Source organism: Stegastes partitus, unplaced genomic scaffold (assembly GCF_000690725.1).
Source record: "Stegastes partitus isolate 25-593 unplaced genomic scaffold, Stegastes_partitus-1.0.2 Scaffold684, whole genome shotgun sequence".
Classification (NCBI taxonomy): Eukaryota; Metazoa; Chordata; class Actinopteri; family Pomacentridae; genus Stegastes; species Stegastes partitus.
In genome coordinates, this window is record NW_007578415.1 from 148,919 (window position 1) to 166,776 (window position 17,858).

Below are 17,858 nucleotides of genomic sequence, written 5' to 3' on the forward strand. Positions count from 1 at the left end.
ATAAAGAGTGAAGCAAAAAAAAAAATGTTTATTTATTTTAAAAATAGACTAAAAGTAATGGAACATTCATCAAGGCAAAAAAGATGCTAATAAAAAAAAAACCTGAAGGGATGGAAGACAAAACAGACTAAATAAAAAGTGGAGTGATAAAATATAAATAAAATAAACCCAAAATTATGTGAAAATTTTATAAAAGCAAATAAGACAATATTAAAAAGTGAAGTCATAAAAAATGAAAATAAATAAAAGGGAGCAAAAAGTAAGTCAAAATTCATTAGAGGAAAATATGACAGCAGTTATAAATGGAGTGATGAAAGATAGATTAAAAAAATAACATTAAGTTTTAAAAAATCATAAAAGCTAAACAAGACATGAAATGATAAAAGATTTAAAAAATAAACTGAAAGTGAAAACAGACTATAAAGTATTTCAGCTTTCATAAATGCAAAATGAGACAACAACAACAAAAAGTGAACTGATGAAAGACAAATAAAATAGTCGAAATAGCGAAATAAGACAATAATATAAAGTGAAGTGATAGGAGATGAATAAAATAGAAAGAAAATATGAAAATAAAAAAAAGTCAAGAAATAAAAATGGAAAAATACACTGAAAAGAAAAATCTGAAAAATATATATATTTTAAAAAGTAAAGTAATAAATGAATAAAATAGATTAAAAAGTCAAAACTCATAAAGAAAAATATGAAAATAACAAAAATAAAGTAATAAAGATGGGTCAAAATAGCCTAAAAAGTACATCAAAACTCTTAAAGAAAAATGTGCAAATAATAAAAAGTCAAGAAATAAAAATGAAAAAAATTGACTAAAAAGTAAGTCTAAATTCATTAAAGTAAATGAGCCAGAAAATTGAAGTGATAATAGATGAAATAGACAAAAAAAATCATGGGGAAATAAATAAATCAGTAATTTATTAATAAAATATACAATTTAAAATAAAATCAATAAAAAGCCAGGCTGAAACGTACGTCTTCATGAGCTTTTTCTCTGAGAGCTGTGGCGTTTCGGTCGGCAGGGGCGCTCACTGAGCTGCTCCAGGTGCTGGGGGCGCGTCTGCAAAGAGGAAAGCGGGTTTCAATTTCAAACCCAAATAGTCGGAGGGACGAGCCAGTGGATTGTGGGACAGCCTTGATACCAAACAGTCGATCTGCCGCGTTTAGCTGCAACGCTAATCAAAGCGGAACCGCATATTTATTCCCCGTCGTGGCTGAAGCGCGCTGCCACTGAATCCGCGTTTAGAAAAAAAAAAGAAAAAGAAGAAAAAAAAAACAGAAAGTCGCCTCTGCCGCGTCTTCGCTCCAGTTTTCCGCGCCTGCTTGATTTGGATGACAAACGGACGCTCGGCTCGTTTGCTGCAGGTGCTGACCGACACAGAACCACGTTCAAACCCCACCGCCGTGTTTTGATTAACGCAGAAAAAAAAAGCGAGCCGTCTCTAACCGGGAAACATGCCGAGGTCCAACAGGCAAAAGGAATACAAACCTGGGGATCTGGTGTTCGCTAAGATGAAGGGCTACCCACACTGGCCTGCCAGGGTAAGAACCCGCCGTTCGCTGCCTTGTCTCCAGCTTGTAGGTTTTCGGTTTTCGTTCGGGCTCCTGTCACTTGTTTACCTGCGAGGCCTAACACTAGTTAGCTAGCACGGGTTAGCCTAGCTGCGCCGTGTTAGCTAGCGTTGCCCAGCATCCACACACAGACAGGCGCGCGCACACACACTCACGCAGCTAGCCAACTGTAGACGGTTGCAAATTTCTTTCAGGTGATTCATCACGTAGGAAGACAGTGGTGCTGCTAAACTAAATATGAATATCACTGCTAGCTGCCTTTTTTATTTCCTTCTTCTTACGTGCCGCTATCTCTCTAGGGGCCTTGTTGGGCTAATGTCAACTTTACGCTAACCGTTTAAAAAAAAAAAAAAAAAAGATGGCTAAAAATTAACGGTCATGTCACAGTTAAGGGCAGCTCAGCGGACCGCTCGAGTCGAGCTGTCAGAGCTCACAGGCAAGAAGCTAAAACCAAGTTTTGCCACAATTAGCTTAATAAGTTTTAGTCTTTTGTGTGTGTGTGTTTTAAACTGTTGCGTTGCAGACTAATGGCTGCCCGTGTAGCCATATGCTCTGGTAGTTTGTAAACACGCCTGCCTGCCTGCTTCGGCCACACTTGTTGCGAGGAGCTAACGGTGTTTTCTGCCTCAAGCTAATGAAAGCATGAGCCTATAACGTAACGTCTACCCGCTCCGTAAACACACAGCAGCCGTCAGTGTTTCCAAATAATTCAGCAGGAACAACGTGGGAATTAACTTTTAAGTCACTCACATGCTTTTCCCCTGAATGCACTCTCACTATTATGCAGCAATACAAAAAAAGAGCAGTAAAAATAACCAACACCAGTTTGCACTGTACTTGAAATGTGTGGACATCTGGCCTGCACAGTTGCAAAGGAAACCCTGGATTGCACTGCTTTGATGTAGCAACCATCCATTCCCCTTTTTTTCTGTGCATCTCAATAAAACTACCAATGAATCTGCACTTTGACCCAAATTAGACAAGTTAGTAGTGTCACTATTGATCTGTTCCCTCCTTTTTTTTTTTGCTCAGTCTTATCAGCCATGCCTCATGTCAACAGGCTGCAGGCCCTGCCCCACCTATCCTGACACAGTGGTCCTATCTGGGAATGCCAAAAGGCCCCGGAGGCCAAACGGACGCCATGCCGTGCATCATAACAGGGCTTTCCTGCACTGTGGTCGTTTTTTTTTTTTTTAAACATGCAAATATTGGCAGAGCAGTGCACCGCTAGGATGTGAAACGGTGACCTCTGCTCCCACTGGGCTCATTAGGAGATTAAATTAGAGGGAATTTACAGTAGCTGGTAGCACTTCTTCATCAAGCAGAGCGGTAGAAACCTCTCAGTTAGAAATGAAGAGGGCCTCGTTGTGCTGTGTGATGGTCCAGTCCTATAAACCTGATTTAAGACCTCTACTGTTGAAGTCATTTGTTATTTCATAGAAAATGTTTTGATAATCAGCCGAGTGTCACAAGGATGTGCTGCTCTTATCTCGTGTATCGTGTGAATCAAATATTTTTACTTGAATTATCGTGACTCTTGTGTTTGCTGCACTGTTCGTCTACTTTTTTACTCCAACGCTTCACTATTTAAAGCGTTTCAGTGACTTTCTTTTTCTTAAAGAAGCTGTGTTCTCAATTCTCAGATTGACGAGTTGCCTGAAGGAGCCGTGAAGTCGCCCTCAAACAAGTATCAGGTGTTCTTTTTTGGGACACATGAGACGTGAGTATTTAGTGTTCATGATATTCTACATGAAGCCTAAAGGATGATGGCAGAAACTTCAGGCGTTGTGGTACTTGTCAAAACTGACCGAAAGGCATTTAGAAGAATCACTTAGCAGTGTTTGCCCACTACAGGGCATTCCTGGGGCCCAAGGATCTGTTCCCGTACGATGAATGCAAGGAGAAGTTTGGGAAAGCGAACAAGAGGAAAGGCTTTGCTGAGGGACTCTGGGAGATCGAGAACAACCCCACCGTCACGCATGAAGCCTACGAGGTAGGTTGATCTGTAAGATAGAGGTTAGATGTGAGTGTTTCTCAGTTTGTTGGCCCTCAGAGGTCAAAATAAATCAAGCCACCTGATGATATTTTTAATGTTTCCTAGTTTGAAAAGAGATTCCATTCCAGTTTATTTAATTAGTGCAAAATTAAAACTCACCTCAGGGCTCTTTCCACAGTAAGATGAAGACCTCACAGTATAATAGAGACACACAGCAGTTTTCCCTTCAGCAAGCTCTTGGCGACAGTAGAGAGGGAAAACTGGGGAGTTTAACCGAGAGATGACCCCGATGTTTAGCGCAGAGGTTCAAACAGAGACAAGAAATCAATGAGATGCTTTCACTAGAAGTTGACTTTAAATCACCTGAAACTTGTGCAACACTTGGAGGTGTTTTTGATTTTCTGAGTGAATCCCTGTTTTGTTTGTCCTGTGCACACACATGGGGATGAAAATGTGTAATATACAGCACCGACGATGCCTTTATACGATTCCACGGATTAGTAAATCTATAGTGGTTTTGTTTCCAGTCTTGTGCTAATCTGTAAATCTCCGCCTTCAGTCATCAAAGAAGGACAACGCGTCAGAAGGAGCAGGGGATACAGGCAGCTCAGAGAAGGCAGATGCTGAGGGCAGCAGTGACGAAGATGAAGGGGCTCTGGTCATCGACGAGAAGAATGAGAGGGGGGGAACTAAACGAAAAGCAGAGGAGTCCACAGAGGTAAGCTCCCACCGGTCAGTTTGTCCCAGTGCAGAGCCTCATAGTGCATTCATTGTCAAGCTGCCTGTGTCTCTGTCGCTTCATCAAACCTCTGATAGGAATCTCCCAAGCGGCCAAAGGATGCAGAGGCGGAAGGTGACTCTAAAGTAGACAGCAACAAGTCTAATGCAGAGGCCAAACTCAACGATGTGGCTGGACCCAAGGCAACTGCTCCTTCCTCGCTGAGCGAGTCGAAACCAGAGGCCCAGGAAAAAGCTCCAGCAGGGGGCCAGCTAACAGCAGATAAGGTACAGGACTGGTTGTTAATGTTGGTTTTCTGGGAAACAGCAAATTGTTAGGACACAATTTGGGCTTGAAAGACAATAACAGTGTTTGGCAATAACTCCAGATTGCATGAACTTTACGTTGTATCTTATCATTTCCTTCTATGCAGCCTTTGTCAGTAAACTAGGGAAAAAATATTTCAGGATCTTTATTTCCAGGGTGAACATTTATTTTGCTTTAGTTGTACTCATGTGCTTGTCTGAGTGCTGGCAATAAAAAAAAAACTTTACTAATTATTCAACCGATAACAAGAGGTACATGGTTAGACAATGAAATCTTTAGAATAATTCTTTCTGAAGACATGAAACACTTTTAAACTAGTCCTTCTGGGAAAGTCCCCGGAGACACTAACAGAGAACCCTTATCCTTCTATCAAAGCGGAACGTAAATCCCACATCTGTGCAGCTCGTCTCTTATTTACGTACTCGCTCACTGTCCTGTCTGGCTTCTGAAGCATTCAGAAGGGACATCGAGGGATTATTTAGATCCTTTTCACTCTGTGGTCGCCAGACACTTCTATATAATAAAATGGGATGAGTAAACACTTGGGTGAATATGAGACACACCATAATTAGACTAGAAGAAAGTTGCTCGTATAAAACCATTAACACAGTAAACATGGATTCACAGGATGGAGATTGCAGCTACGTCTTTTTGCTCCCCTTCAGCTGTTTGCATATTAATGATTCAAACCACCTCTGTGCCACAACCTGCAAGTTTTGAGTAAGATTTTGGTTGTGCAATAAGGCAGGAATAAGCTTCCAACATTTTCTGTCTAACTGGGACGTTCCTGTGTGTTTGCCCGCCATTTATTGAAAAAGTCTCATTTTCCTCACTAGTTCCTGTGGAGGATATTTTGCAGGGGCACCATTGCTGCATCCTGGGCTTAGCATCACCCAAGACTGCTGTGATTGGTTAAAGTTTTTTCCTCCCTTTAGTACAATACCGTGAGTGCAGTCGGGCCTTTTTCCAGTTTTATTATAATAAAAAAAAGTTTCCCTTCAGTCAATATCAATGATTACTGATCTTTTTTGTGACCTATTTTTAATTAAAACTAAGAGGAAAAGCGTTATTAGATTTTAACCACCGTACTTTGAATTGAACCACTTCACCCTTTAGCTATCAAGATACACACACACGCATAAATATAAATAATATAATATAAATAGGGCAAGCAAGTGTCTTGCACTGGTGCCAACTGGGCACTAAACCAGAAGTAAAAACAGCGTTCTGGGCCACCACTATAGCTCAGCTGGTTGAGCTGGTGACCCACGTACAGGGGCTGTAGTCCCTGATGCAGCGGCCATGGGTCTGAATCCCACTCATGGCCCTTTGCTGCAAGTCCTTCCCTCATTCTCCTCCTCACTCTCCTGTCCCTCTCTCGGCTGTCCTATCTAATAAAGGCAAAAAGGCCAAATAAAAATAAAAAAATGTGTTCTACAAACATGGATGTTGTCAGAAATATGATTTAGTTTTGGTTGCTTATGCATTAAAAACAGCCATATCTGATAGCTGATGCTTCATGTATAGGTGTGGAAACTTAAAACCTAATACGCCAACACTAAAATTAAAAAATAAATAAAAAACAACAACATGGCATTTACTGCATATTGAACAAGGGCTGCATGGAAGTAATGAAAAGGTTACAAACTGGTCTAAGAAGCCGAGGTTTCAAAGATGTCTGGCAGTAATGTTGTTGTATGTTGTGTGCGGATTGTCAGAGACACTAAACGGCGAAGCAGCCGACTGATAGAACTCCTGTAACTGCTCTTCCCTGTTCTCCCTGCAGCCTGCGACAGACAGCGCTTAACATCAACTCACAGAAGAAAAAAAACCAAGAACCTTTGACGCTTATCTCTGGAATTCAAGCATCGACATGATTACCTGCAGGATGCCAGATTTCCGCCGTTTAATTATTAGGAGAATTTTAAAAAAGAAACCTAAGCGTTTGTATTGAAAGACAAACAAATCCTCATTTGCCATTTCTGGAATATCATATATCCCAGAAACAACAAAAAGTTTGCTAATCTGATTTCAAACAATTGAACTGAGCACTTTAGGGCTCATTTATAAATGGGATTTTGGTGTGTATATATTTTTTATTTCTAAGTGCAATTACATAATTACAAAGACTGAATGCTAGGTGTCAAAACATTTTTCAGTTTAGAGGGAATAAACACTGAATATATCGTAAATACGAAAAAGAAGATTTAAATCACAAAAAAAAAAAATCAATTTATTTGACAAATACTTCCATTTGATGATTTTGAAGCGTAGATATTGTACAGGAACAAGAACAGATTTTCACCCACACACTCAGCTTTAGTTCATAAGATAACTGTTTTACTTCCATTCGTATCACCTAGCTTCTCAGCCTCATTTCAATCATTTATTCAGCCATTGGATATATGATGAGTTGCACTTTCAGAGTTGTTTTTTTTTTTTTTTTTCTTCTGCCCCATTAATCATTGTCTAGTTCGCTCTGACATTTTTATGCAACGCAGGTTTTGGTGTGTATAAGCTTCATTGCAGGTGACCAAATGATGTGATTCATTTCACAGGATCCCGAATGTGGACTACTTAGCTTTTGGACATGATGAATTTGTAAACCCCCCCATTTGAGGAGAACTATTTTAGGATTTAAGCTGTTACTTCCTCTTAAAGTACACCCCCGCGTAGCTCTCTTTAGCTGATGATGTGCATTGTTGAAAGACATTCCTGAATGTTGTTGTGTCTGAGCTCGATCTTGAAACATTGACAGTGGAGGTGGAGCACCGATAACCGCTGCAGGGGCAAAGTTATTAGCGGCCACCTTCCTTTTTCTGGGGAAATTATCCAGCAAACGCTTTCAAAACCATTAACTCAGTTGCATTTCATATTTAGGTCACATTTGTGCCGCTCGATACTGGGGATGTAACGGTGACGTACGCCTGATTACATTCAGTAACTGCCTCGTTTTCAGCTCTGAAGTGTAACGCTGAAAGTGTTCATGCCAACGTGATCTGCACACATTTTCTTTTTTGTTTTTTTGTTTTTTGAAGAGAAAGAACAGACCGATCTGTAAAACTCTTTTTGGTTTCCCGCCCTCTTAACTGGAATACGAGTCTGTTTTACTTCAGTGGTCTTATTATTTTGAATGTGAAACAAAAGTTGTGATGTTTTAAACACGTGTTTATTCCACCATCTGTTCAAATTATGGTGTTGTCACTTTCCCGCCGCGGATCATTTTGGTGCAAACTCGACCCAAGTGTTCAAGCCTTTTTCACGATGTTACTTGAATGTCATTGTCATCGCTTCGGTGTTCTTTCAGGTATTTTGCAGCCTTCGTTTAGCCTACACTTCATCAAATTATGAACTTAAGGGAAAGCTCTGTTCTTCAAATAGTTCTGAATGTTGTGTCTAAGACGGCCACCTTCCCTTCACCGCACTGCTGATTTCAGAATAGTAAATGGTCAAAGCTCCAAGCGCCACTTCACATCCGCAGGTAATTCCAAGGGTTTCATTTGGCATTACAGTGTAGTTTATTTTTGTTTGTTTTTTTTGGTTGAGCTTTCCTGTTACTTTCAGAAGCTGCCATTCATCATAATCTGCTGCTTAGTTTACTATTGTAGTTGCCAGTCCATTTAATAAACATGTTGATTACAAAAAAAATGTGCTTCTGTTCTGTTTACATCCAATAAATCCTGATCATATCCTTTATGATTATCCACCCTGTCACTCTGGAAGGCACCTGAAACAATCAGATTTTTGGGTTGAACCAACAGGATTGTCTAATTCCTTTTGAATAAATTAGCATCTTGAATCTTGAAATCACAAATCAGGTTTTAAGCACTGGAAAGCTACCTAACTTCTCAAATCTGATTTATTGTTTCACGCCTGATACAAACCTATGAACCAACAATGGCACCTTTTTCTGTCTGTGTGCAGTTGTCACAAATAATTTGCTCCCAGGAGATCCTCGCGGCACAGCTTGGCCCCAGAGGCTGCCATAGCTGAACTAGTTTTTGGTGTTATGTAACGTGTCCTGACAGCTTCGAGTTTGTAATGGGTTGAGTTTTTAACTATAATGTTTGGGGGTAAACAAAGGGTTTTAAACCCATCCTCATTTCTCCTCTCATAACATCCGCAAGGCGCTGAGTTGAAACTTGTATTTTAGTTCTAATGTGGATTTACTAACGCTGTGTGGTGGCTGTAATCGTGGTTCAAGAGATTAATGTCTGCTTCTTTGTGCTTACATGTTCGACTGCAGGTTTTCAGAAACTGCAGCCTCTTGTCTTGCGGTACATGAGTGCTATAAATATCCCAGATCCTTGTAGCGTTACAGTGAGGCTTGTAATAATGCTCCGTATCTGCCTACATGGGTGGTGTCAAAGTAGCCGAGGACCTGTTTCAACATCGAACCTTTCAGATTTTACAGATGAACTGTTGTGGTTGGTACAAATGAGTTTAGTAATTACAGAGATGCAGCAGTTCAACTTAAGATTTGCCAAAAACAATATAAAACGCAGCTGAGGCATCACAATGTAACTGCAAATTAACATAGAAATAGTAGTCGTCCATTTTCTTCTTCCAAAGTAAAATATAATTCAAATTTATTCATCGTAACAAGGGATGAATGGTACGAATACTAGCTCAAATGTAAAAATGTAATAATAAAATGAGCCAGAACAGTTAAAAAACTGTCAGAAAAAGGTTTTATTTTATTTTTATGAAACGCAATATTGCCCTCATAAGAAATGTAACTTTTGTAATAAATGTCTAGTTTATGTTCACACCTGTATAATATTTTTGCTAATAGTGTTGAACGATGCAGATTGTTCCATTTTAAAAGAAAATTGTCAACCAAAGCCCATTTATGAAATACAGTAAAATGAAATATTGTGAAAATAAAAAGGGACAACAAGAACAAGAAAAAAAAAACTTAGAATGGGATTTAAGAAAAGCAGTTTTAAAAAAGACATGCAAGTGATTTCCCATTAAAAAAAAATAAAAAATTAGCACCTGCCATAAATTGATTGTCTGGGTTTTAGATTCAAAATTTAATATGACATCTTTATAAAATAGCCATTAGGAGTAAAAACTACTTCTCATCAAACCATGTGAGAATAGTCTTTTATTTAAAGATTACACCAAGCTAAGCAAATAAATGGCAAAACGGATCATTTATAAAGCAGTCAGTATTTAAAATGAAGCAGTGAGAGTTACTTTGAAAAGCTTATATGCTAAATATGCTGTAAATATTAAACGTTCTACAATGTGTAACACACATTTACCTGAGTGATCTTACTTTGCATGTGCAGTTTATTTGAATAAATTAAAAAAAATGATGCATCTGGGATCAGTGATATGTAGAGTTCCTATCAATAATTTGTGATGTGAATACAGCCGCAGTAGAGTGAAGGACAAGTTGCCCTCAGTAGTCTGCATTCTGCCCACAAATCAATCTGACAGATCTACAGAACTTGACTAGAGTTCACCAGTGCGCATGCGTGGAGTTCGGTCTGGTCTTCCTGTCCGGCAGGTGGCGCTGCCTGCGAGTGTTTACTGTTGGCGTGAGCCCTGATGCTACATGTGACATTGACATCAACAGAGGGTAAGCCCTTTTCTGCATGTCTGTAACGCTGTTTTATTTCATACCAATACTTTTAGTAGGTGTTTTGAAAACATAAATAGCAGTTTCGTGTGAGGTCTGTGCGCATTTACGGAAGTAGCTTTTTAACGACTCTAAGCTAACGTTCCCCGCTAGCTAGCGTTAGCCTAGCTTGTGTTGCTGCTGTAACAGAGCCTTTTGAGGAAACTGGTTTATTTGTTCCCCGCAGCACAATGAGGCTGACCGCTCTCCTGTCCATGGCAGCCAAGGTCTTTGTGCCCAAAAACTACCGTTACGGCACTAACAGACCGTGGACGGTGGCTGCCAAAAGGTTGAATCCTCCGGGGAAGCAGAGGAGAAAGGTGTTCGTGGAGCCGGTAGAGTCGCGGGACTGGCCGGTGCTCAAAGGGGACGTGGTGAGTTCAACCGTTCTGGTCAAACCCAAAGGCTTCACAAGCAAACTGCAGGTGGCTCAGCTCTCTGAATGCTGACCATTAAATAGCACAGCACATAGACTCCACATAGGCCTGGTAATCAAGCAGTGTTCAGTTGTGGGATTTCACCAGGAAAAGGTTTCGCTTGTAGGTCTGACATCTAATCTAGTCTAGTCTAATAAGCAAAGTGTCACAGCAATAATGTTCTGTTTTTCTTTTCTTGTTAGTATATTGCCCTAAAATAAATCTAATCTAGTTTATTTGTAGACCATAAAGTCATTTAGAAGACAAGACAGCATACATAAACGTGTAATTTTGAGGTTTCCTACCTTTCTGTAACAGTGTATTAAACAGTTTTCAGACATGGGATGCATAACATCACTGACTTCATCCATGTGTTAAAGTGACAGCATTCTGGTATTCAGACATGGATTACTTTTACATGAGTGTTGGTGTCATTCAGACATCCCCATGACAGCGATGGGAGAAAGCCCTGCCACACATATGTTAGTTATGCACGTGTGATTGGACAGGACATTTAAATCTGCTATGTATTGCAGCTTATGAACTGTTTTGTCTGTCTGAAGTGAAGAAAAGTGCACTGTGTGACTTGCTGTTAGATGTCAGGCAATCATTTTTAACTGTAAATAATTCCTAAAAGCTGCTGTCAATCTTTTGCTACACCAATAAATGTGAGCAACATTCTCGCTTTGGAAACGCTCATATGCATCCTGCTGCTCTGTGATGCTACAGGTATTGATTACACTCAGAGAGAAGACTTCTACAAACAGCTGGAAGCTACAAATTGAACTATTGTTGTGCAAACCCAGATGTTGAGTCTCATTAACCTGTCCTATCATAATCTGTTTTGAAACACAGGATAGTCTTTTTTGGGGCATTTCAGTTTGTAATAGATGTAACTGTATAACATGAGGATGATGGTTTGTGATGTGTGACATCAAACAGTTCTTTCTGAGCGCTCTGTGATGTTACTGAACCAACACTGGTGCAGAAATGTTGTTAATGTTGCTGTCAATGTGACAGCATGCAGGTCAGGCTTATGATGTTTTGAAAGCGATATGGAAATGTTACTACATCCCACCTAGTATGCTCGGCTTTTGCCAAAAAGTGACACCGACACATTTAGGTCTCCATGTGTGAAAGGGGCTTTAACAGAGGCTCAAGACCTTTGCTTCCAGCAGAGTGCAGGTGGAGTTAAATGTTTGTTCCTGAGAGTCTCCAACCCGGAGAGAACCCACGCTGCACGAGGAGAACATGGAGACTCCACGCAGAAAGATCCCGGGTGTCCTCACCGGGACGCAAACCGGCGACCTTCTAGCTGCGAGGCAACGGTGCTAACCACCGAGCCACCTTTCAGCCCACGTCTGAACATGTGCAACCAATAAAATAACTAAGATATTTGGAAGGATTATGAGCTTTTTATAACTTATACCAGTTGCATCCTTTAAAAACACTTTCCAAAAGGACCTGTTATTAAAAATACATTCAGAACAAAAAGTAAAGTTTTTAATGCTTAGCCATTTTATGACATACAGCTGCTGTTTGTAATATTGAAGCCACAATTGTTTCAGTGTTTCCACGACTGTGCTGGTGTCATGAAAAGTAAAATACATCTGCTGTCTACGGTGCATGAGACTACTACAGGAAACTGGAATGACAAAAAGGATAGATTTTTAAAAAGTACATTAAATACATCTAGAGTTAACTGTTTGCTTTTTGTCTGTTTCTCAGGTCGAGATTCTTGCAGGGAAGGACAAAGGCAAGCAGGGAAAAGTGATCCAAGTCTTCAGACGCAGAAACTGGGTTATTCTGGAGGGACTGAACACAGTAAGGAATTAATTAATTTCTCAGAGACGACTGAACAGATGTGTTAGATTTTACTTGTTGAACATTTAGTTCTGTATGTCTCCTCTACGTTATTCTGTCATTTAAAAAGAAAAAAATTGTGTTGTTATCTAAAAAGACGATTAGAAACCGTTTAAACTATAACAGCACATTGTTTGATTGTGACAGAAGGTAAAGTTGCTGTTGAGAAGGCGATAAGCTATTTGTTCTGTCCACAAATAGTGCTGATACTTCAAGAAACACGTAAACCCTCTTCAGAGAGATGACATTGGCAATCTTCACCAAAACCTAAAGTCAGCAGTGAGATTGTCATGCTCATGATTTTGTAGCTGTGTAAACTGCAGTGCATTTATTCTGTAGCTCCAGCAGATGGAGCCAGATGTCTGGGATCAGGGTGGTCAGGGTCCAATGAAGTGCACCAAAGAAAACCATTTGATTTTTGTTCCCCTTTAATAAAAAAAGATTATTTGTTGGAATTGTTATGGTCATTATTTGAAGAGTGAGACAGACAGTGTATATGGGAGAGAGAGCAGGGGAACGTACAGCTTGGTTTTTGAGCCTTTTATGTTGAAAAACTGAGCTATTCTTTTCTGCCTTAGCATTTCAGATATGTTGGAAAGACTCCAGATTACAAAGGAACCTACATTGCCAGCGAGGCTCCAATTATGCTCCAAGCTGTTTCCCTTATTGACCCCACAGACAGGTAAGGTGCACTGAAACACAACCCTGGAATAAAATTGTGACATTGTACGTGCACAACCATCTCAGGATGTGAAAATAGTCCAAATGAGCTGCAGTGCTTTTAATTACATAGTCCTGTATTCTTGTTAACTTTATTTGTAAGTGCTGTAGCTTGTGTAGAAGTTGTGACTCCAGGTGTTCATGTGATAAGAGAGCCTTGAGTGAGTCAGCTCAACTTTACTGTTCTTGGTAGTATTGTGGAGGTTTGTATCTGTAATGCTTCTGTGCTGTAGTTAATGCCTGTTTTATCCTCCACACTGTCGGATTTTTCTGATAAATGAAGCAGATCTTCCTAACAGACCAATTAAAACGCACTGATCCTGATTCTACCACTCAGGAAACCCACTCAGATAGAGTGGAAGTTCACAGAGGAGGGCGAGAGGGTCCGCGTGTCGATGAGGACGGGTCGAATCATTCCCAAACCTGTTGTAGAGCGACGAGATGGCATCGTGCCACTTCAGTGGAAAGGTAAGTGTGTGTGTTTAGATTGGAGGGGGGATTCTTCTCGGTAACCGGTTTATTCCAGGTGTAGCTAACAGTCAGCACATTAGAAGCAGCTGTTGTATATTTTTCCTGCCTGTGCAGACTTGGATACCAAAAATAGGTTTCTGTGTGATGCAGTTCGATTGTTTCACAGTGGAAGAAATGTTTCTTTCCAAGCTAGGAGACACATGGGGAGAGCAAAGTTTAGCCAAAGCGAACAACCCTCCAGTGATGTCATTCCTGTCCCTGACATTAGGATCAGCTCAAGTTGTTTTCAATAAAAGCTAAACATATTTCAATGACATTATCAGTATGTGAAAGTTGTTTTTAGTGTTTTTTATAAATATGTATCCTCCTAAAATGGTCCAATGATATAAAAAACAAAAAGGCTAGAGCTGTCAATTTGTTGACATTTTGAACAATATTTGGTCACTGACTCAATGTTTCCGTGTTTGAAATGGTTTTAATTTATCCGTTTATCTCACAGATGGCCCTAAAGACACCAGTCCTGAAGACACTCTAGAAAAGACGTACATACCATCTCTGAAAACCCTGGAGGAGGAGGTCATGGAGAAACTAGGTATCCAGGAGACCAGGAGGCACCGAAGGTCCTACTGGTACTGAAAAGGAGGCATCCAAGACATTCAGGCTCACTGTTGTGCTGCTGTCCAGCTCTCACACGGACTCTGAACATACCTTGTTCTGGTGGGAATCTGAACTGAAGGTCAAAGAAGGACTGTGTGGGGATGACAAAAGGAAAGTGTATGGACTCTGAAATGCTGTCGCAGCATACAAGTTATTAAGGAAATGGTTTGTAAGCACTAGGAGGAGGTGAAATCAGACCTGCTACTTGGAGGTTTCCTGAATCATTCAGTGTTTATGAAGCTTTCAGTTTGTTTCTTTGTAATATTGTGAATAAATGTCAAACTGGGTTTTAGTCTCTGTCTCAGAAGAACTGGTTTCTCAATCAGTCACCTCCAGATTAGTAACCTACAACCTTAATTTTCAGTTTTGCAGAGGGTTTAAAATTACATGCAAATGTTCCACCACCGTCTCTATTTCGAGGGGACACTGTTGCTGCATCCTGGGCTCTGCTCTTCCCTTTACAATTATGATTGATTTAAAGAAATAAAAATAAGCCAGAGTGTTTTTTTCCCTTATAGCAGAATAATGGTGAGGATCAGCTAGATCATTATGTTCTCTGGTTGAGTGAGACGAAGGAAGAACAAACTTAATAAATCACGAGTTACAAAGTTTGAAGTTATAAGTACGTCCTTACTGATGCAGATCATGCACGCAGTAGTTTCATGTAATTAACCAAAAGTTTAAAGTGTTCTTTAGACGAGCAGGTAGTCCGGTGGCTGTGTGTGGCGGATCAGGGGAACCTTGTCGTGATGAACCAACCCGACTCTGTTCCTTTCAGCTCAACGGAGCATTTTAGTGTCTTTCAGCTGGTTTGGTACTGAATGTTGTATCTGTCTCATCAAATCTGTTTCTAGCAACATCAGGCATCTGTTTTCAGGGATATAGTGACTACGTGTTGAATATTGTGGAGCATTTAGCAGTTAAACAGCCAGATATTTACTTCAGGATCGAACGAAATGGGATGTAGTTGTACATGATTCAGAAAGAATGGCAGTGTTTCTCTGCCTGCAGGACGTGTCAATGAACTGTTCTCTGCTCACTTTTTCATCAAACCAGCTTATAAGGTAATAACACGGCGGTGTTGCTTACAGCTCGTTGCCCTCAAGTGGCCACAAAATCAGCTGAGGTACAAAAGCCTCATCGTATGTAATTTGGAAGGAGAAAATCAAATTCTGTTCCCACACTATGCAAATACTTGGAAAAATAGTCCCTGAACACGAGTAAAACCTTAAGTACATAAGTATGAGAATCTTAAGCAGCGTTTCGGCTAAGATGACCATGTTGAGTAAGCTTGCGTCGGTGCCAGCGTCGGGGGGAACAGTAGTAACTGCTGGTTCTGTCTGCATGATTGGAAAAGTCGCATTATTCTCGGTACTGGCGGGATTATTAATGGTAATGGTGGCGGCCTGTTTGGATCGTTCACAGGGCTGAAAATAGTGGTATTATTTTACAGAATCCCAGACGTGCTGCTCTCCAAAACTGAGAGCCTGTAGACAAATGAGCCCGTCTTTCCAACACGTCTGGGAAACCATGTGGGGAAAGAAATAGCCGGGGAGGAGACGGCACAGAGACTGGTTAGTTTCAACAAAGTCCTCGCTCACCTCGTTTGACTTTTTATACACTGGCGCTGCATGTCTCACCTGTTATGGGACAGGTTTTTTTTTTCAGGTTTCAATTATGACCTCATTTGAGAATTTATGACCTGCTAGAGGAAATGACGGATCTTTTACAGGCTGCAGGAAAAATCACTATAAATGCAGCAGGGTTTGTTTTTTTTTTCACTTACAGTATGATTTTTTCCAATTCTCAATATGTTTTATCATCTTTTCGCTGTAAATCTAATGATTAAAATGTGTGTCAGATGTTGTACGAGGTCGGTTTCAGCGACATAATGTACATAATGAACCCATAAAGCCTGTTAACAGTCCCCAGAGGTACCCAACATTTTGTTTTACACCCTTGTTCTTCTTCCATATGCACTTGAAATTAAGCTGAAGTCATTTTCAATATCTAGCTTAGCATTTTTAGAAGAAAACAACTTTCTAGAGACATAAAGCTAATCTGAATCTGATGAAATTTGATCCATATGATGCAAAAGAAAGAACATAAATAATTGAATTTCATGTAGAAGTGCAGGTTCCAGCGCCGTGGTGTTGTACATGTTGGCTCCAAACCCTGAGACGCCTTAGTGGTCCGGAGCCAGCGTAAATATTATCGGTTTCATGTGTGTTTTTCCTGCTGAAGCTAATCAAATGTCCCCCATTAAAAAGGCCTATTAAAATAATACAGGACGTTTTCATAGCAGCTGTTGAAGTGGGACAGCACATCAGTTTTTAACCCACATTTTCCTCAACTACAACTTACAAACCAACCTGACACTCTGATAGATTTAAGACGTGTTTAGTTTATGTCAATTTTCTATTGTAATGTCTGTTTAAAAAAAAAAAGAAGGAAAATGAAAAGAGTACATGGCTTTTTGGGTTATTTTTTGGGTTGTTTTTGGGTAAATAATGAACACAGTTAACAGATAATCATTTAAATCCAGGGCTGAATGTCATTTTTTATATTTTATCCTGGCAATTCGGTAGGTTTACTAGTTCTATTTTGTAATTATTTGCACATCTTTTGGAATAAATTCGTAATTAGCAATACTAAAATAAGTATACAGTGTGATAAAACATTAAGACCATCATGTAGGGAGATAAAGATGTAAATTTGCACCAGTGTAGCCATAACATTAAAACCATCATGTTCAGTGATCATGTTATAATGCAATGCTCTGCTGGGAAACCTCGAGTCCTCGCCTTCATGCAGACATCTCTTTGCCACGCACCACCCACCTAAACATTGTTCCAGACTAAACACACCCCACCGTGGCAACTTTACCCCCAACCCACCTCAAATTAAAAAGTCTGGCCCCCTTCCCACATGACCAAAAGTGAAGCTTGAGTTAAACCCTCAGGCTTCATTAAAGTTAAATCTCAACCCTAATGTAGTTTAAATTGTGATATCAGCAATTTTAAAAAAGTCTAACTTTGAAAGTGAAGCTGGGGATTACAGAAAACAGCTCATATATGAATCTTTACAGTGTCTGCATAATCAAAAAGTTGACTATTTGGCCGACAGCAGTTTTCCCATACAGAAGAAAAATGTTAGAGAGATATCAGTTTCTGTGCCACCACAGTGAGTAATGATTCAGCCGGGTCACGTTTTGAAAATTTGTCTGTCCCAGGGTAATGTGTCCCACAACAAAACTGCTCAGGAACTGTTCGAGGAACACAACCAAGAGCGTTGACCCGGCTTCCAAAATCCCCTGATTCTAATCTGATCGAGCATCAGAACAAGCCTGATCCATGAGGATCACACTGCTCCAACAATATTAGCCGGGGGTTTTAATATTGTGGATGATCAGGTACATTTAAAAATAAAGAAAATTATATAAAAACTTTGTTAAATTTCACTTTTTTTTGGTTACAC

At 40.0% G+C, this 17,858-nt stretch overlaps 2 protein-coding genes across 2 annotated transcripts; both read left to right on the plus strand.

The window, feature by feature from the left end:
- The first annotated feature begins 1,082 nt into the window (after positions 1-1,082).
- LOC103363716 (heparin binding growth factor) lies at positions 1,083-8,273 on the plus strand. The gene is made up of 6 exons (XM_008290573.1): positions 1,083-1,554; positions 3,228-3,304; positions 3,439-3,577; positions 4,140-4,298; positions 4,397-4,585; positions 6,412-8,273. The coding sequence occupies exons 1-6, from the start codon at positions 1,468-1,470 to the stop codon at positions 6,430-6,432; spliced, it is 672 nt and encodes a 223-aa protein (XP_008288795.1). The 5' UTR covers positions 1,083-1,467; the 3' UTR covers positions 6,433-8,273.
- A 1,875-nt stretch (positions 8,274-10,148) lies between these two features.
- On the plus strand, positions 10,149-14,673 carry mrpl24 (mitochondrial ribosomal protein L24). The gene is made up of 6 exons (XM_008290574.1): positions 10,149-10,215; positions 10,442-10,628; positions 12,399-12,494; positions 13,112-13,215; positions 13,591-13,721; positions 14,224-14,673. Exons 2-6 carry the CDS (start codon positions 10,446-10,448, stop codon positions 14,358-14,360), a joined length of 651 nt encoding a protein of 216 aa, XP_008288796.1. The 5' UTR covers positions 10,149-10,215; positions 10,442-10,445; the 3' UTR covers positions 14,361-14,673.
- Positions 14,674-17,858: the final 3,185 nt, after the last annotated feature.